Below are 20,382 nucleotides of genomic sequence, written 5' to 3'. Positions count from 1 at the left end.
TGATTCTTTGGAGTTCTTTGCTTCAGTTGCCACATTTGAGAATTCGTTTGTTGTAATGGGCTTTCTTGGCCTTTCAGATTTCCGCTTTGTAGTTACGATGGCGCAGGGTGAACATGGATCTGCTGAGGTCAGTTTTAGACGCTCGCCATTTGCGTTCCAGAGTGTTAATTTGTTTTTTGGCGTTCCTCAGGTGGGACGTGAACCATTTGGGAAATGGTCCCTTGCGTGAGGAAGCGGGGCGCGAGGGGGTGAGAGGAATTGGTGAATCATTGAGCCAAGAGCCGTAAGTAAATGGCTAAGGCTCCGCCTGGGGCAGGCGTTGTAGGGGTTCTAAGAAGTAGAGAATCGGCAAGGTCAGGAAGGATCTTCACTTTGTTCCAGCATTTGAGGACTTGGGGGGAGGACATAGGGGGCCTTAGGGGAGGGGTGATGATGGATAAGGGGATGACTGTAACGCTCACCTGATTCCCACGGAGGCGCCGACCCGTTCTGGACTGCTACAACTTCTTCCACGGTAAAGCGTAGTGCTTGGAAGATGGAAGAAGATGGACTGGACCCCCAAACCTCGTCTGTCTGGCCAGTAGAATAATCCTTCTGTAGATGGGAAAAGGGAGTTAACTGTCTGCTAGATTGTGTGTGAGATTCCCCCCCTTTTTCCCCTTCTCACCCTCCTCGAACCCTAGCTGTGCCTTCCGCAGACTCTCACCTTAATTTCTGTATGGACGAGCTCTCCATCCTGCTTCTGACGCAGGGGCGCATAGATTTCCAGTTACTTCACTGGATCTCGGATTTGGGTGAGGAATCCGTGTGGAGGAATGGATCCGCCGAGGTAAGCTCAGGTGAGTACTTTTAATGAAGGTGTGCCGTAGTGGTTTGCTCCGACACCTTAATAAGTGTGTCTTATTTCCCCATAGGGGCCGGGGTATGGAAAAGCCAGAAAAGCCGCTCCAACCCGAAAAGGGAACTGAGGTCCCAACAAAATTCAGGTAAGACTTAAGGTGAGTAATCTGTCCTTTTGCAATTAGTTTGTTGCTCACCTTGTTTTGTCCTTTTTCTCCGTAGGTCTTGAATGCGACCGATGTCGCCTATGGGCGCTGAAAAGGTTGCCGGCGCCACATGAAGGTAAGTGGAAGCGGCGCTGCAGCGAGCGATGAGATGCATTTCTAACCCTTGACTTTCTTTTCCAGGATCGACAGAGTGAAGAATCCGGATGCTGGATGAAGGTAGGTAATGTCCTAATGCTTGCCTTTCTCTCCTTGCAGGTGTTCCAGGTGCTGGCGGGCGTGGCAGGAGCCAGGATGCAGGAGCCGACTCGGTGAGCGTCCTGCTGCAGATGCGGAATAACGCGAAGCATGTGTGGCCATCCGGGCGTGGTTTAAATAGCCTTGGAAGAGCTTCAGGTGAGTGTTCTTCCACTGGCCCTATCCGAGTAAGAAAAGAGTTCCTGAAAGAAAATAGTTCCTCCCCAGCCTTAGTTGGCTTGGAGCTTCAGACAGCATGGTCTGCCTCGGGTGAGTATGCAGCATGGTCTGCCTCAGGTGAGTTCACCCAAGCATTACCATATGTTCTGCCATGATGAGCCTGGCACCTATGGCGCCAGGACAGATGCCTTTTATGAGCCTGGCGCCAAAGGCGCCAGGACAAGGTCCAAAGAGCCCCTATAGGGGTTTGCTGGGTCCTGCTTGGTGATTATGAAGTCTGCTTCCGGGGACGCTGGGCCTGACCTGGCTCCTCGGGAGCAGGCATCATGACAGCACCCCCCCCCCACCAAGGCCCCTCCCAAGGTTGTTTTCCCCGGGGGTTTTGGTTTGTCTGGGAAGGTCCGGTGAAATATTTTAATTAACCGAGGAGAATGTACGTGGTCATGGGGTTCCCATGACCTCTCTTGAGGCCCGTAACCCTTCCAATCGATTAGATAGAAAAGCTTTGATCTTATCATTTTAGAATCTAAAATGTTCTTCACCTCGAACTCAGGTTCTCCCTCCACTTGAATGGGTTCTGGAGGCTTGATTAGTCTGGTTCCAGGTTGCACAGGTTTCAAAAGTGACACATGAAAAACAGGATGTATTCGCATATGAGCTGGTAAATCCAGTTTAACGGCCACAGGATTGATTATGGCCGTAATGGAATATGGTCCCAGGTTTTTGGGATTAAAAGTTCGAGGTCCTTTGAGTGATAAGTGTCTGGTAGCCAGCCATACTTGGTCCCCAATCTGGTACTGAGGTGCCTCACTTCGATGCCGATCGGCACTTTTCTTGTATCTTTTCTTGGCTTGTTGTAAATGTTCAGTTGCTTCTTTGAAGGCTTTGGTAATTGCGGTATGCAGCTGGTCCACTGCGGGTGTTCCGAGATCATGAGGTGGATCCAGGTCAGAGGTTCGAGGGTGAAGCCCATATAAAGTGTAAAAAGGACTTTGCCCAGTTCCAGAGTGCACAGAATTATTATATGCATATTCAGCTATCCAAAGAATGTCTTTCCAGTTACTTTCAGATTGTTGCAGCATACAACGTAAATATTGTTCGAGAGTCTGGTTCGTTCTTTCTGTTTGACCATCGGTCTGGGGGTGATGACTGGTTGATAGTCTTACATCGATTTGTGCCAACAACTACATCTACGCCAAAAGTGGGAAATAAATTGGCTTCCTCGATCTGAAATCAGCACAGACAGAAATCCGTGTAACCGGACAACATTTTCAAGGAATTCTTTAGCTAGAACCGAAGCTGAAGGTAAACCTTTTAATGGAATGAAGTGTGCCATCTTGGAGAATAAATCCACAATAACAAGAATAGTGTTATATCCTGAACAGGGGGGTAAGTCCGTAATAAAATCCAATGACAGGGTGTGCCAGGGCGATGGTGGAATGTCTAACGGTTGAAGAAGACAAGCTGGTCTTTTCTTTTGGCCTTTATTTTGGGCGCACACACCACAGGACAACACAAATGATTTTACATCTTTTCGCCAAGAGGGCCACCAGAATTGTCTTTTCACCTTTTCCTCAGTTTTGGCAATGCCGGGGTGTCCCTCTATTAGTGTATCGTGATAACAAGAAACAACTAGCTTTTGTAAATCCGTGTGTGGAAGAAATAATCGTCCTCGGAAATAAGGTAAGTCGTTATCTATAGTAAAATCAGATCCCTTTTGAACCCAGTCCTGCAAGTCTGTTTGGTCCAGAAGTTGTTTAACTCTAGTTTGGATATTTTCTAGCGATTGTGAAGAAGTCATATCTAAGATCCTCTGTTCGGGAATTATCGGCACAGGCTCTGAGTTAGTGACTGTGTCCCCCATTCCAATTCGGGATAGAGCATCCTCTTTGCCATTCTTACAGCCAGGACGGTAGGTGATTATGAAATCAAATTCAGCAAAAAACAGAGCCCAACGGAGCTGTCGAGATGACTGAGCCTTGGTGGTTTTCAAGTACTGTAAATTCCGATGGTCGGTGATCACTGTGATGGTATGTCTTGCGCCAAGGAGATAATGTCGCCAGGCCTTAAAAGCAGATTTAATCGCTAACAATTCTTTGTCCGTGATGGCGTAGTTAATCTCGGGAGCCGAGAATTTTCTGGACCACAACGCAACGGGATGCAGTTGGTTAGTCTCTGGGTCCCTTTGAGAAAGGACAGCTCTCATAGCTAGACTGGATTCGTCGGTTTCGACGATATAAGGGAGATCCGGGCGCGGGTGTTTCAATACGGGTGCAGAAGTAAATTTAGCTTTTAGTTCTTGAAAGGCTTACTCAGCTTCTTTAGACCACTCAAAACGTTTATTTTTTCTTAAGAGTGCAGTGATGGGTTGAACCATCCGTGAAAACTCCGGAATGAGCCTGCGATAAAAATTGGCAAAGCCAAGCATGCTTTGAACACCTTTTACAGAGCTGGGTGATGGCCATTTGAGGATAGCATCCACTTTTCGTGAGTCCATGTGGACTCCTTTAGGTGTCAGGATAAAACCTAGAAATTCGACTTCCTCGACATGGAAAACACATTTTTCAAGTTTAGCAAATAGTTTGTGTTGGCGCAATTTCTCGAGGACTGCCCTGACATGGTTTCGATGATCAGATTCTGAAGAGGAGTATACAAGAATGTCATCGATGTATACGATAACACAAACATCGATGAGTTCCCTGAGGACATCGTTCATGAAATATTGGAAGGCAGCCGGTGCATTGCACAGTCCAAAGGGCATAACTTGGTACTCGAACAACCCATATTTAGTGCGGAAGGCAGTTTTCCATTCATCGCCTTCTTTGATTCGCACTAGATGGTAAGGCCCCCGGAGATCTAGCTTGGTGTATATACAGGCAACTTTCCCTTGGTCAAGGAGTTCAGGGATCAAAGGCAAAGGGTATCTGTTTTTGATAGTTATCTGGTTCAGTGCGCGGTAGTCTATACAAGTTCTGAGATCGCCTTCTTTTTTTGGTACGAAGAATAAAGCCAAGGATGCAGGAGACTTAGACGGGTGAATAAAACCATTGACTAAGTACTGGTCCAGATATTGTCGTAAATGAAGATTCTCGGGCTCGGTAAGGGCATAGATCCTGCTGCAAGGGGGTGTTGCACCGGGTAGTAGATCTATCTGGCAATCGTATGACCTGTGGGGCGGTAGAGTATTGGCCTGTTCCTTTTGGTAGACGTCTTGAAACTCTTGGTACTCTGGCGGTATTTGCAAACTGACAGGAGTTACGGTAGCTAGGCCAATGCTTGTATTTCGTGGATAGCAGGTTTGTACACACTCTGGAAAGGTTATCCTCTTTGCTCGCCATTCAATTTGAGGATTGTGTGTTTCCAACCAAGGGATTCCTAGAATGACTTGAAATTGCAGAGCCTTGATTACGTCAAACACCATTGCCTCCCGATGCCCGTCTTGACCCAGCAATGTCACTTCCGTGGTGGAGTGAGTTATGGCCCAGAGGCGATTTCGGTTCCATCCACAGTGGTGATGACATCTTTATTGGTTTTAGGGCAAAGAGGGAGGTTCATCCTAGAAGCCAATTCACGATCCACGTAGTTTCCTATAGCCCCACTATCGATGTATGCCTTAATTGCATGCAACCGTTCAGGCTGCTTTGGATTTACGAGGACCATTAGCATGGTGAAGTACGAGGTCAAAGAGTTGGTTTTTAAGCTCGGCAAGCAGACATCTACGCTTGTCGGGCGTGGTCGTTTCCCGGCTCAGATTCTACAAGATCTTTATCCGTGGATCCTACCGCCTTTTTGGGCGGTTTTACAGGGCAGTCTCGTAAGAAGTGTCCTGAAGTTCCACAGTAGAGGCATAATTGCATTTGCCGTCTTCTTTCACGCTCCCTTTGGGTCAAAGGTCCCTTGACTACTCCAATCTGCATAGGTTCAGTAGCATCGACACCCTTGGGGTGAACCTGGGCTTTCGCAAAAACCAGGGTTTCAAACCTGGACCGATCTGGTTTTCTGTTTTGAAGCCTGTGATCCAGTTGGACTACTAAGTCAATATAGTCCGAGCAGTCCTAGGGTGGATTTACGACCTGGGCCAAGACATCTTTAAGTTCTCCACGTATACCTCGATGGAATAGCGTAATTCTCTTATCCTCAGGCCATCTTGTTTCCACAACTAACCTATTGAAGGTCGCAATGTAAGCTAAGAGGTCCAGATTACCCTGTCGTAGAGATAGGAGTTCGTTGTCCAGGGCCTGTCCCTGGGAATGCCTCGCAAAAAGTCTTTCCATACTTGTCTGGAAGGCTTGAAAGTTCTGAAGGATCGAGTCGTCTTGAGTAACCAATGGGATTGACCAATCAGCTGCGCTGCCGCTGAGATAAGAAAGTACAAAGGCTACCTTGGTTGTCATTCGGGAAGGCCCCAGGTCTGCAGAGGAAATGCAATCGGCATTGATTCATAAATACTGCAAATGTTTTGGGATCTCCAGCAAAACGTTCAGGCAAGGCCAGTGGCACGTTTCCAGGTAGATTGATTTGCACTGGATTAGTTGACGCCACGGGGGTGAAACTACCCCCTGAACTTGGTAGAGGAGTTTGACCAGCTTGACTCTGCAACAGCTGGCAGGCAAGATCATCAGTTCGTTCCTTTGACACAATAAACTCCCTCCTGAGGGCATTCGTCTCCTGGCGAGCGGAATGAACTTCGGCCCGTAATTCCCCTAATAGCTGGGCCAGCTGGTCTGTCTCGGAAGTTTCCATGGCGCCTGGGTAAGAAGTTATTGGTAGGCTTCGCGTTCTGTAACGCTCACCTGATTCCCACGGAGGCGCCGACCCGTTCTGGACTGCTACAACTTCTTCCACGGTAAAGCGTAGTGCTTGGAAGATGGACTGGACTGGACCCCCAAACCTCGTCTGTCTGGCCCGTAGAATAATCCTTCTGTAGATGGGAAAAGGGAGTTAACTGTCTGCTAGATTGTGTGTGAGATTCCCCCCTTTTTCCCCTTCTCAACCTCCTCGAACCCTAGCTGTGCCTTCCGCAGACTCTCACCTTAATTTCTGTATGGACGAGCTCTCCATCCTGCTTCTGACGCAGGGGCGCGTAGATTTCCAGTTACTTCACTGGATCTCGGATTTAGGCGAGGGTTTGATGTCTGCTTGCCTTTACCAAAATGCTGCCGTAAGTATATAGTTCAAAAGATCAAGGCTTATTTGTCCCTTGGCCTTTGTTTAATTTTCAGGGACTAGGTGAGGAATCCGTGTGGAGGAATGGATTCGCCGAGGTAAGCTCAGGTGAGTACTTTTAATGAAGGTGTGCCGTAGTGGTTTGCTCCGACACCTTAATGAGTGTGTCTTATTTCCCCATAGGGGCCGGGGTACGGAAAAGCCAGAAAAGCCGCTCTGACCCGAAAAGGGAACTGAGGTCCCAACAAAATTCAGGTAAGACTTAAGGTGAGTAATCTGTCCTTTTGCAATTAGTTCTTTGCTCACCTTGTTTTGTCCTTTTTCTCCGTAGGTCTTGAATGCGACCGATGTCGCCTATGGGCGCTGAAAAGGTTGCCGGCGCCACGTGAAGGTAAGTGGAAGCGGCGCTGCAGCAAGCGATGAGATGCGTTTCTAACCCTTGACTTTCTTTTCCAGGATCGACGGAGTGAAGAATCCGGATGCTGGATGAAGGTAGATAATGTCCTAATGCTTGCCTTTCTCTCCTTGCAGGTGTTCCAGGTGCTGGCGGGCATGGCAGGAGCCAGGATGCAGGAGCCGACTCGGTGAGCGTCCTGCTGCAGATGCAGAATAACGCGAAGCACGTGTGGCCATCCGGGCGTGGTTTAAATAGCCTTGGAAGAGCTTCAGGTGAGTGTCCTTCCACTGGCCCCACCGAGTAAGAAAAGAGTTCCTGAAAGAAAATAGTTCCTCCCCAGCCTTAGTTGGCTTGGAGCTTGTGACAGCATGGTCTGCCTCGGGCGAGTATGCAGCATGGTCTGCCTCAGGTGAGTTCGCCCAAGCATTACCATATGTTCTGCCATGATGAGCCTGGCGCCTATGGCGCCAGGACAGATGCCTTTTATGAGCCTGGCGCCAAAGGCGCCAGGACAAGGTCCAAAGAGCCCCTATAGGGGTTTGCTGGGTCCTGCTTGGTGAGTATGAAGTCTGCTTCCGGGGACGCTGGGCCTGACCTTGCTCCTCGGGAGCAGGCATCATGACAATGACAAAGTGGTCGGTCCAGATTAGTGGTTTGGGGTGGGATATATAAATCAGGTCATGGGAGCTGAAAATTGCATCAAGGGTGTGCCCCCTTGAGTGGGTTGGACCAGACGTATGAAGGGAGAGGTTGAGCGCATCAAGACTGTCGACCAGTGGATGGGTCCTGGGGTTGGTGGGAATGTCAAACCAGATATTGAAAACTCCAAGGAGTATGAGAGATGGGTGATTTACTTGAATGGTGGTTACAGAATCAGAGGTTGTTGGTGAAATGTCTGTCGTAAACAGGGGGTCTGTAAATGAGTAGGAAGCTGTAGAAAATCAGAGGTAGCGTGAGTTCAACTAGAAGGGATTCACATGAGGGATTGCATGTCTGAGATTCGACGAGTGAGAGAGAGAAATGAGAATTGAAGAGGACTACCACTCCGCCTCCTCTGGAGGGTCTATTGTGTGGGATGAGCGAGTAGCCACGGGGGGGTGGGGGGGAGTCTTCATGTGCAATAGGTGCAAAGTCCTTGGAGAACCAGGTTTTAGTGATAAAGATGAGGTCAGGCTTGTCCGAGGACAGGAGATCGAAGATGCTGTGTCTGTTTCTTGCTACGGAGCGGGCATTGAAAAGGATGCAGTTGACTTCGTGAGGGGATGTGGTCTTAGTGGAGGTTGTTGGAGTGGGAGCATGAGGGGCTTGGGTGATTGGAGGGGAGGAGGGTGAGGGTGGAACATTCTGGGTCGCTGATATAGGGTGAGGTGGGTTAGGGAGGGGGCAGGGTGCCAGTGAATTTTGAGTGACGGGAGATGGGGTTACTTCGGTGGAGGCTGGGAAGAGTAGGCGGGCGGAGGAGGATGTGTGAGGGGTGTGTGTAGAGTCGAGGGGGATAGAAGAGTGGAGAGATGGTCAGTGGGTGTGAGGGGTTTTAGGGTGCCAGGAATTGAAGTTGGTCTGGAAGGAGGAGGGGTACTGGGGTGCAGGGTGAGAAGTCAAGAGAGAGGGGGTGGACGCAGGGCGAGAGCAGGGGGGCGTGTGAGAGGGGAGGGAGAGATTGGGAGGATGGGTTGAGGTAGAAGTGGTGAGGAGTAGAGAGTCTAGGCAGAGGACCAGTCTTGTTTTCTGCATTTCGTGGGGTTTGGTGCTATAGGGGTGTGGGAGAGGTTAGGGGGGGTCAGTGGGTGAGACATGCTGCTTTCAGTTAGGGGAAGGGATATGAAGTGGGTGGCTTGTTGGCGGGGGTCAAGAAGCGGTTACGGGGGGTCGAGGGGGAGGTAGAGGGGTGGGCGAGAGGGTGCTGGGTTCTCCGATGGGTTAAGGGGGAGGGACCATGGGCAAGGGGGAGCTGAAGGTGGGGAGGGATGTTCCTTGGGAGGTGCAAGGAAGGGGTGAAACTGCGCTGTTTGGAGCGCCAGAGGGCTCCCCTGGCTTGGGAGTTCGATGGGGGGTGTGGTGTCATGGCGAGGGGTATCAGGGAGTTTCTCATTAAGTGTCAGAGGGAGGGTGGAGGATGATGAGTTAGGGCGGGGAGGAAGGTGGGGTATTGGCTTCTGAGGAGGGAGGTGATTAGCACACCAGGGTGCACCTCTGATTTTAGAGTTGGATGCAGGGTGATAGTAGGAGAGCGGGCGAGCGGCGTAAGGGTGTAATGGGGAGCGAGGGGGAGGTGTCTAGGGTTGTGTTGGGGGTAGGGGGGCTTGTGAAGGTGGGTGCTCGAGCATGGGCCAAGTGCTGTAAGGGGGTGAACCATGAGGGGGAAGGCTGGGAATCTGGGCGTGTGGGAGAGGGGGGATTCTTGTGGGCTGGGGTCTCCATCCGGTGTCGGGTAGCTAGGGATTGAAGAACTAGTAGTGGTAGACGTGGTGCCCTGGATTTACAACCTGTGACTAGGATCTGGACACTATGAGAGGGCTAAAGAATTTGGGGTAGGGTGGAGGTCTAGATGAAGAGGCGGCGCCTAGAATTTAAGCAAGTAAATTACAGTACTATCTCAGGTGGCACTTGTAGTTGTAGGCGGAACGAATGCAAGCAATTTAATTCTGTAGCGTAGGTAAGTAAATTATAGTGCCACCTTAGGGGGTGTTTTTCTGGATCAGAAACAGAGTAAATTAAATAGGCTAAACCCAAATAGTTCTCTGTGTTTGGGACCGGGAGAATAGAACACAGTAATATCCAAGGATCTAAGGTCTACTATCTAGATAGGAAACAGGCTAGCCGAATGATTACTCAGTGATTGAGACCGGCAGAATATAAGAAAACAGAATCTTGGCGCACTATTTAGAAGCGAAAACAGGCGAAGAGGAACTATTTTTAAGGGTGTGTGACAGGCAGAAAACACAGTAATCTCTTCGGCGTACTATCTAGATGCGAGACATGCTAACAGGAACCATTATTAATGTTTGAGACTGATAGAATACAACACAGTAGTATCTAAGGTGCACTGTATAGATGTGAAACAGGGTAACAGGAACAATTTATAAGTGTATGAGACTTGCAGAATACAACACAGCAATATCTTAGGTGCACTATTTAGATGTGAATACAACACAGTAGTATTTAAGGCTCACTATCTGGATGCGGGACAGGACAACAGGAACAATTATCAAGTGTTTGGGAATGGCAGACTACAACACAGTAATATCTTAGGTGCACTATCAAGATGTGAAACAGGCTAACGGGAGCAATTAATAAGTGTTTGTATTATCACAGATCAGTCTGAATCGCTCAATAAAGGGGTAACGTAGGCTAACATTTAAAGTGATTGGATAATTTGTAAGGTGGTAGGGCTTCCCGGGTAGAGTAATTGCTCTACCCCCACCTTAGCCACACTTGCCTTACAAGTCGCTGCTGGCTGACGGCTGGCCACTGGCTTCCCCTCCGGACACCTTCAGACACAGTTTGGAGACGCCTCTGTAGGAGCCGCCCTTTGCCTTGGGGACCATAGCCGCAGGGCTGCACAGGCAGAGAGCTGCCCTGGAAAGGTCAGTTATGACCTAGATGGGGCACCAATCAGGGCCGGTGGGTGGGCTAGGAGGTAGGAGAATGGGGAAAACGCAGAAGGGGAAAGCGGGCTGTGGTAGGGAGGCAAGAAGGGTGCAAACGGGCCGTGGGGTCTACAAAATCAGGAAAAAAAAAACACAAAGGTAGAGGCCTAGAAGGTCTCAGAGGCGCAACACTCACCGCAGTATGGAGGACGCAAAGTGGGTGAGCACGAGCAGCGCAGGCCGGTAAGCACAGCTCCAGAGGAATTTAGCACCAATCAGCACCGGTGGGCGTGCTGGGAGGATGGGGAAAACACAAAAGGGGAAAGCCGGCTGTGGGAGGGAGGCAAGAAGGGTGCAAACGGGCCGTGGGGCCTACAAAATCACAAAAAAAACACAAAGGTAGAGGTATAGAAGGTCTCAGAGGCACAACACTCACCGCAGTATGGAGGTTGCAGAGTCTGCTCTCCTAGCATCCCCATGACTGTCCTGTATCCCCTCAGTTCCTACACATGTCGATTCCTTCGGCCTGCCACTCTTTTTCCATATTTCTTGATGTTTCAGCCTTCTTCTGTTTGCTTCTCTCCCTGCTTTCCCCATCCTCTTCTGTGCCCGTTTCCCATGAACAGATACCCCCTTTACTGAAGGTGCCACCATTGCAAGAAATCGCTTTTAATTTGCAAGTATACTAATCAAAGGCATGGGAAAAAAACCTTTGCCCTCCCTAACCCTTCATCACCTCTACACTACAGGTACTTCCAAGTATACCCTAAATAGTGTATCCTTCTGATCATTTCCATATTATTGTACCCTATTACAGGTTCTCATTGTTGTACAGAGTTTCTTTGCTTCACAGCTGGTTTCAAGATAAAGAAAAAACAGCACATATAGGACACATTCACAGAGGGTAGTGCATTTCCCTTTTACCTAAATGTGCAGCACTCAATATCTTATAATTAACAGTGCAGTACTACCTTCTATGAACTTGGACACAAGGATGTCCAAGTTGTCCTCACTGGTGATGCTGCGTATTTGCTGGAAGGCGGCTTCATACGTCTCCACAGTCTCCTCCGTCGGATCCCTTCTCTTTCTTTCAGATTCTTCTTTCTCTGAAAGGATAATATTACTCAAGGTCTTTATACAATGTCTTCATACAATGATCGACACTCCAATCGTAATGGTGTGTGTGGTGCTAGAGAGTGTTACTAACATCTAACAAAAATGTCATAATGGAATAGATTTAAATTTGAGCTATCGTATCAGCTAGCAAAACTAATGCATTTGGATAAATGACACATACATTTTCAAACTGGGAGGAAATAATGTATTTTGGGACTGGGCCATGCAACAACCCTGACCAATAAAGCGAGTCTCTTGGCAGACAGTGTATACAATTCTACTAAAATCTGACTTCTGTGCTTCAGGCGGAAAAGGCTGTGTGTGTGCACGGTTGAAAGTCACACCACTAACACAAGGGACTTGCGCTCACCAAGCCAAGTTGAACAATTCAAGAAAACCAAAAGGAAAGCAAAAGAGGTATGATCAACTGTCTATGATCAAGTAAGTGGTGTCCACTACTCTGAAACTGGCCACAAAATCAATGCATGAAAACTAGGACTTTAAAGTGACGTATGAACTAGAATGCTTATCACCATATTCATAATATAAGGTCAAATGCCATAAACCCACTGTAACAAGTGAACTAACGGCACCGCAAAAAGCCCAGTGAAGGGACCCTGAGCATGCAAGAAATTCCAATAAGCAATCATTTTCTTCAGAGGCTTTACAAAACTCAGAGGGTCTTTTGCTTGCAGCGTAGGCTATGGAGCAAAAGACAAACATGGAGGCTTTAAGTGCTAAGAATTGAGAGCCGAAAACCGATCTTACAAAGGTTTGTGGAACCTGCAAAAGATCCATCACTGGTCACTGCATCCTGTGGTTATTTCACTAAAAAGGGGCCATAAAGTATTTACAAAAAGTATGTTGTTTTTTTAATATTAATGTATTATCTTGTGCCAATTTGTCAGCGAAAAACTCTTCCCACTTGTCTTATTTTGTACATTCTTGTAAGCATATTTCCGATTTATGGTGTGCTCTATTTTAAGAATTTTCTTCAAACCATTAAATCAGAAGAGACCTTCCTTAGAGGAGGAGAGGACATGTGGTCTGCATATCCATCACAGCATCAACAGATCAAAGCAAAGAGTGCCATTTCCTTTTAATTTGCACCAACAGGTTTGCATACTGAGCAGGCTTGCCATCATAGCAGTACTATTACTGAAAGTTGTTTTAGCATTAGTATCAATGATGGTACTATTAATCCTAGTAATATTGGTAGTTTCACAACTACTGCTAACAGTTGTAGAACCATGATTTATGGGGTCCGGAGGGTAACTGCACTACTACGAATAATAGCAGTGCCAGTTGGACTAAAACTAACGGTAGAATGTATTACTGTTATAAATGGTAATCGCCACCAATCCAAGAACCAAGTAAGCAAAAGGCTCATTCTTCATTTGACTCAGTGAGTTGGCTCTACCAGTGGTTGACCATATATTAAGAGTGCAAGGCAATATTGAAACAACTAGACTGTTGAGGACCTAATGTTTCAGAATATTGTGGGCCTTGAAACCACAGACATCTACAGAATCATAGGCGTGGTTAGCCATACTGAACTACAATTGCTCTCTAATCTGCCTACTTCAACACTAATCTACTTAGACCCTCATTCAGGATGGGGCAGACGGGGAAGAAACGAATGGAAAAATGCATGCCATACTTCTCCAGCATCAGCCCTATGCCCTGGACGGCATAGTCATATGGGCCAGAAAAGGCATGCACTGTCCGTTGAAAACAAAGGCGCAATGACATGCACCATGTTCGTCATGGCAAATATCATTAAAGACCTTGCTGTGCACATCCTGCATGACTCAATGCATCCAAGTGGTGAAAGGCACGGGTACCCAAGTGGCTTGGAGTTCTGTCTTCTCTCTTATTTTGCAAGTGTTCCTGTACTTTCCCTTCCCTACCCAGCCAGTCTGAAATATCGCAATTAATGCAGGCTGCTCATTTACAGTTTCGGGTCACGCCTGCCAAGTGATGGGCGTCACTGTCTGCCACCACTATTGATAAGCAGTAAATAAGTGAGGAGAGTAGCTACGGCGGGGTACCTCGTCGCCGCCTAGCCTCCAGTACTTCCTCGCTGATTGAGCGCTCGTGCGTCTTGGTGTTCATGAACTCCTTCAGCTTCCGGTCATGGTCAATAATGCGCTGCAGTTCCTTGATCTCAGCCGTGTGCTGGGCCAGGTCCTTCTCCGTCTTCTCCTTCAGCTGCAGCATCTTTGTCTGAGCCTCATCCCTTAATTGCAAGAGAAAAACATGCATCATGGAATACGTCTGTCGGGACATATTTTACGTAGTAAGTTATTTTTTACTAAACACCCTTGATAACTAACAGTGTCAGAGTAAGTGTCAAAAGAGTATATCACTAACAAAGCTAAGAAGAATTTACACCACTAGGACTACCAATTGGTCTCCTCTCAAAGGTGCTAAAACCCAAAGCTTTAGAAGATTCAGTTCATATATGATGCATAATGTGAGCTAAATCTCCTCCAGTCTTTGTGCTTCTGTACTTTTAACATTCGGCCAATTGGGGTCTCTGGAGGGCTAGGTCCTTCCTATGAGAGGGAGCTACCTCCTGCCATGTGCCCCACGCTACTTCACACTCTCTGTCCATGTGCCACACACTGTTCATACTATGTGCCCCGAGTTTGCTCACCAAGTCCATCAATGTGCCCTAATCCACTACACAACTGGGGATCATTAACTATCTCCCACAGAGTGCAAAGGCCAGGTGATAAACAAACGTGTAAGTGGTTTATGTCTTGCTCATGCGCTCTGGGGGTTGTTGAAGGTGGTTTGCAAGCTCCACCTGCAAAACCACCCAAGGGCTCATTTGATATGGCACTGAGTGGTGAACCAAGACGTAAAACAGTTCACACATAGATTTAATACTAGTTGGTCACTTTTGAAGAGGGTCATTTTACAAGCTGTGGAATGCAAATGCAAGGCGTTAACCATGCATGCCTTACTTTTACACTGCAGGGCATTCTAGTGCATTTGTAGGAGTAGAGGGCACGAGACAGAATTGACACTTCCACCATGCGTTCCTTCTTAAAGGTCAAAGAGCATAAGGTGTAACACTTTTTTACCTTTTGAAATCTGCCTGTTTATAGTACCTGATAAAAGTCTGACTACATAGGAATCCATTGTAAATGCCGCCTCCACAGCACAAATTGCAGGCACCATTTACATTTTTTACAAAACAGAGTAAAAGTGGGGAGAAAAGGCTATTTTGCTTGGTTCAACAATTCTTTTTTAAACTGTGTTTCGAAAATGTAAAAAACTGCACGCAGGGAACCTAATAACATGTAAGTGCTTATGTTGGTGGTCCCCTGCATGCATTTAACATTTTGCAATTTGACCCACCTTGTTTTACATCTGCGTGGGGGGTCATTTTCTAATGAAGTGGAGCCTTTCCCTTTATTCTCCGCTATATTTGACATCTTTTCTAAGGCGTTTGGGGGCAGGGGAGCATTTGGTTTTAGTATTGATTCCAATGGAATACGCCTTGGTTTTATGCATGGTGTATAGCAGGCGGATTCCACTGAAATCCATTATCAAATGGCGCCTGCAAAACGTTTTTGCCAGTGGTGTTTTATTTCTCTCAAAGCGGAGAATAAAAGTGGAGTACAGGTGATTTCGCCTTGCTTCACTCTTACTTTTCCACTATGCTTTGAGAGTGTTTAAAATTGCATGCAGGGGACCACCAACACATATGTGCACGTATTGCTGGTCCTCTGCATGCAATTAGCTTTAAAATGCCCTCGCCCAATGTGATTTTCATCCAGGTGTAAACACATTGATTCCTACGGAATCCTGCATTGAACACCTTCCAAAAGCCCAAAAGCTGGAAGATTCTATAGGAATCCATTGTTAATGAGGTCTGCAAAGGATAATTGTCAGGAGGTATTTACATTTCTTTTTACAATAACGCATAAGTGTTAAAACTGGTGGCCCCCTGCATGCAATTTGCATTTGTTACAAAATAACACCGTAGCCGCAAATAATCAGAGATGTGTAGACTTTGAGGGACTGACATTATTTCTGGGAAGTGATGTCATTCTCTAGACTCATATCCCCCTAAAGAGTCCGGTGAGAAGATGTTTAGCAATCTCGAAAAAAGCCAGTCCTGCTTATCTTTGGAGGGCAAAGCTAGATTCCTTACAGAAATGGTAAAACAGAAAAAGCAAACTACACAGTTTAAAAATATCAGACTGGGTATGACACATAGGAGCTAATTTAAAAATAATTGTAATTGTTTGTAGGAGACTGCTTATGCTTGCACTTACGTGCAAAAAGGTCCCCTCCAGGCAATTTGTTATTTGCACTGCAAAGCGCAAATAAGAAGTGCAAAGAGGTGGTGAAAGGCTGTTTACACTTCTCTATTTGCACTCTGCAGTGCAAATGGAGTAAACGGTGCTTGCAATGTACGCATGCCAGATGGCATTTACAATGATTTCCTGTGGAAACTGCCTGCAACAACCCAAGGGGATATTAGCACGCTGGTAACGGTGCCATAAGCCGGAGTGGTCGGCATTAGAATAGATAGGTTTTAAGGAGTTTGCGAAAGAGAAAGAGGTGTTGGATTTTATGTAGGTCGAGGGAAAGTTTGATGCCATAGATTCTGGATTTTTGGAAACGGGCAATGGACATGGTGTGTTTATATGGTGTTCTCTGTGAGCAACGAGGGCAGTACCATTTCAAGTCATGTTTTAAGTACAAGGGAGCGTGTCCATACAAGGCGTGGTGCGCCATGGTGAGGAGTTGAAAGAGATTCTAGATTTGATAGGAAGCCAATGGAGTGACTTTAAAGCTGGGGATATGTGTGCATGTTTGGGGAGATTCTTGACAATGAGGGCTGCAGAGGTACCCGGGGCTCTCCCGCGTCGATAGTCAAGGCGGGAGAATCGTTTGCTGCAGTGGTACTGTCCTTGGCTCTTAAAACAAAGCAACACCAGTGAAGTCAGCACAGTCAGTCAGTTGGGGAGACTGATACCAGCCCGGTCTGTGTGGAAACCAAGGTTGCAAGCTGCAACATTGTATAAAAGAAATTGAAGAGAACAGTGCATGAAGTGTATGTGGCAAGCAATGCGAATATAATTTAAGTAGCAGATGAGTGACTGAACTTTGAAGCTAAGATTCGATACTGTAAACAGAGTGGTCCGACACCACGTGGGTGTTCATTCGAAAGTCTCTGTTGGGCGAAGAGGGCGCTAGAGGGCCGACCAAGATGGCGGCTCCACTGTGAGCTCCTGTAAGGCTCCCAAATGAATCCTGCGTAATCTCTGGAAAGTTGCCGGCCCCGTCAGATAAGAAAAGAGCCGTGAAGAAACAGCGTCTGCAATAAGCCTGAAATAACGACGTGTGAGACTCTGCGTGCCCGTGTGTCCGTGCTAACATGGGACCGGGAAGCGTCTCCGCGGCCCAGATGAACCCCAAAACACATTGAGCGGGGATGACAGGGGCTGCCTGCAACATCCGCGAGCAGACGAACCGGAGAGACACAGCAGACCCCCTGCCGCACTCCAGAACTGCTTAATCGAAAGCAGCAGAGCACAGAGAGGACTCGACTGGACCCTGGGCCAAGAGGTGGAGTACCCAAGCAAAGTGGAGGCCCACCCGTCCATAAGGCGATCTAACCGTAGCAGACCGCGGTCGCTCACATCTCAGCTGACAGCATCAGAGGCAAGGAAATTTACCTGACCCTGGGTCCGCGGCCCCCTGCTTCCACTCCTGCACAGCGGGTGACGGTGCCGCCATCACACAGTGAGCCAGAGGTAGGCGTGCCAGCCGGGGAGGCCGGTTGGCCGAAATCACTGCACAGCCGTAGCTGGCCCCTCCTCTCCCCCCGGGTCGAACCGGGTAGAAGCCAACAGTGGTAACGCCTCGGGTCCCCCGCCCGCGGGCGACCGGCGGTGGCAGCAAGCGTCACATAGTGGGGAGGACAGCGGTCCCCCACAGGAGTGCAAGACCCACACAATCACAGCAGTGCCACGGCTGCCGATCGAGGCTATCACGGGCACTGGGCACTGCAGTCTTGCCACACACTGAACCTCGGCGACCGCTCCGATACCGAGAGAGATTGGTATCCACACCTAAAAAACAACAGTCAGACAGACCTAACCTCCTGAACGGAACGGCCAGTCGCCCACCGAAGTGAACATTTGAAACGGCGTGCTATCCCAGACACACCAACACATGCCTATTGTAATCCTGCAGTGAGCCCGTAGGTAAGACATCCCCCCAAGAAAAGTGGGAAAATAGACTGATGGAGTCCTGCTGGCCCCCAAACTAAAATATTTCTGCTGGCCACTAACAGACAGTGCACATCGCACAGGAGGACCCGACTCAGATTGCACACCGTAGACCACCCCGCCGATCATCCGCGGGAGACAGGCTGCTGTGAAGGCATAACATCTACCGCATTCCCAAGGGAAATCAACCAAACAATCAACAAACAAACAAAACGCCCCACCAACCACGCACAAAATCTCTCCAACGACATCCCACGTGCATCTGAGAGAGCCAGAAACTGCAGGGGCTTAATTAAGAGCCTGTAGACATTACCCTACCCTACGGGCCACATCGCAGACAGTTCGTCAGGAGTAATCCCAAGCATAACAAAGGTTGAATCCAATACCCCGGCACTCCCCACACTGTGGAAGGGCAGTAGCAGTGCCCACACCAGGGGAAGACCAAGCAACCCGCCGCTTGTGCTCCATTTGTGGGCAGGGCCCTCAAACACCCCTGCCTCCAACAGGTAAATCGATCATACAAAGGACTCCAATACCACTTATCAGAACATCTGCAACATCATCATTCAACTAATAATTAAGAGCGAGCTGACACCAACCAATCGGACGCTCCCTCCCCTCCCAGACTGTCTAAGATGAAAGGCCCAACTGAAACCCGACCAGTCCGGATCGTAACAAACAGCACCTCGTCCCCTAGGCCGAACAGAACCGAGACCCCGGCCCTCTAGACATCACCATGGGAAAATCCAACAAATCCCAACGAAAACTAAACTTTGAGCCTGGGACCTCAACTAAAACCCTAAAGCCAGGCAGCCGACCATAATCACCACTAGAGGACGCAACCCAGGAGGAGGAACCCCTCCCAACTATGGACATCAGGGAGATCCTCTTGGATCTGAAGGCTGGGATCGGCAACCTCGACTGCAAACTTGATGCATTATCTTACAAGGTGGATCAACTACAACACTGCCTCAACAAACACGGAGACAGGCTGGACTCGGTAGAACAAAGAGACTCGGATCTTGATGACAACACACTAACACTGATGCAAGAGTATCGACATTGGAAGGTCAAATGAAAGCGGCCAATGCTAAGAAAGAAGACCTAGAGGGACGCTCTTGGTGAAACAATATAAAATTGGTCGGGGTCAGAGAACAGCAGCTTCAGACGAAAATGGAAGAGCATGTTGAAAAAATATGCAAAGAACTCTTTGGAGCAGCAGCGCTATCACAACTGTTCGTTGTGGAGAGAGCTGACAGAATCCCGACTACCAGACCAGGAGAACCTCCACGACCAATCATTGCTGAACTGCTCAATTACAAAGACCGGGACACAATCCTGAGTCTTGCTAGGCATAAAGGAGAACTCCAGTTCGATGGGGATAACATTCAATTCTATCCAGACTTCTCCCCAGCCGTCCAGGCGTGAAGGAGATCCTTTGCAGGTGTCAAACGCCGACTTCAGGACAACCGGATGACCTATTCGATGCTTTTCTCCACAAAACTACGTGTCCAGCATGATGGGAAGATCCAATTTTTTAACTCACCCGAGGAAGCCAACTCCTTCCTGGATAAAGTCGGGTGCAGACCCCCCACCCCCTCCAACAACGACCCAGGGCCACCGCAGAGGGACTGAGCAAGACGAAATCCTCTGTGAAGTCGAAATAAAGTGATTGGCCAGGCGCAATCAGGGCCGACGACACTGCCAGAGAACCATAACTCTTTAATATCAAAGAAGCCTCCAGCCTTGGGAGGACACTAACTCCCCAGGCGCAGCAACGTTAAGGTTATTACGTATATGTAGGGTTAAAAGGTCGGGCAAGTTGGGGGTTGCCCGCGCAGGGGATGGTTTGCATAGACTTATGTGAAAGCGCTTACCAGGGCCATGCCCCCCACCACCCTACCCCCCCCCACACCCCAAGCCCTCACAAGTCTCACTTCTTCATCGTACCAGTTCGGAAGAACCAACCGCTGGCTTCATGCTATTTCAGCACCATTGCCACAGACTAGATCACCCAAAAAAGTTCCTCATCACAAAGTCCACATGGCAAATTCAAGGTAGCCACATGGAACATTAGGGGAGGCAATCTCCCAACCAAAACTCTGAGAATCCTACAATCCCTCAAGAGGCATAAAGTCGACGTGGCCTTCATACAAGAAACATACCTCCTCCCGGAAACTGAACACCGCTGGGACCGAGATTGGGGCTGCCACAGGTACTTTTCTTCATAGTCCTAGTGAGGGGAATCCTAGCAGGGAAGGAGGTGGTTTTTATAAACTCCTACGCTCCTAACGTAGACAGGGCGAACAACTTCAACTGGGTAATGTCACATCTTGAGGGGTCAGGATCCGCAACAATCATCTGGGGAGGAGACCTGAAGACGCAGATGGACCCCCAGAAAGATAAGTCATGAAACTCAAACACTCAACCGCCAA

The 20,382-nt window shown here is 48.2% G+C and overlaps 1 protein-coding gene across 1 annotated transcript in view; it reads right to left on the bottom strand.

The window, feature by feature from the left end:
- ODAD1 (outer dynein arm docking complex subunit 1) overlaps positions 1-20,382 on the bottom strand; it is a 361,856-nt gene that overhangs the window by 120,161 nt on the left and 221,313 nt on the right. The window contains exons 8-9 of the mRNA XM_069637358.1: positions 13,742-13,929; positions 11,546-11,680 (exon numbers count right to left, since the gene is read on the bottom strand). Coding sequence (XP_069493459.1) covers positions 11,546-11,680; positions 13,742-13,929 — 323 coding nt within the window. The remainder of the gene's footprint in view (positions 1-11,545; positions 11,681-13,741; positions 13,930-20,382) is intronic.

The sequence above is a fragment of the Ambystoma mexicanum genome, chromosome 1q, assembly GCF_040938575.1.
Source record: "Ambystoma mexicanum isolate Mex_15411 chromosome 1q, UKY_AmexF1_1, whole genome shotgun sequence".
NCBI lineage: Eukaryota > Metazoa > Chordata > Amphibia > Caudata > Ambystomatidae > Ambystoma > Ambystoma mexicanum.
This window is presented reverse-complemented; position numbering and strand designations above follow the sequence as displayed.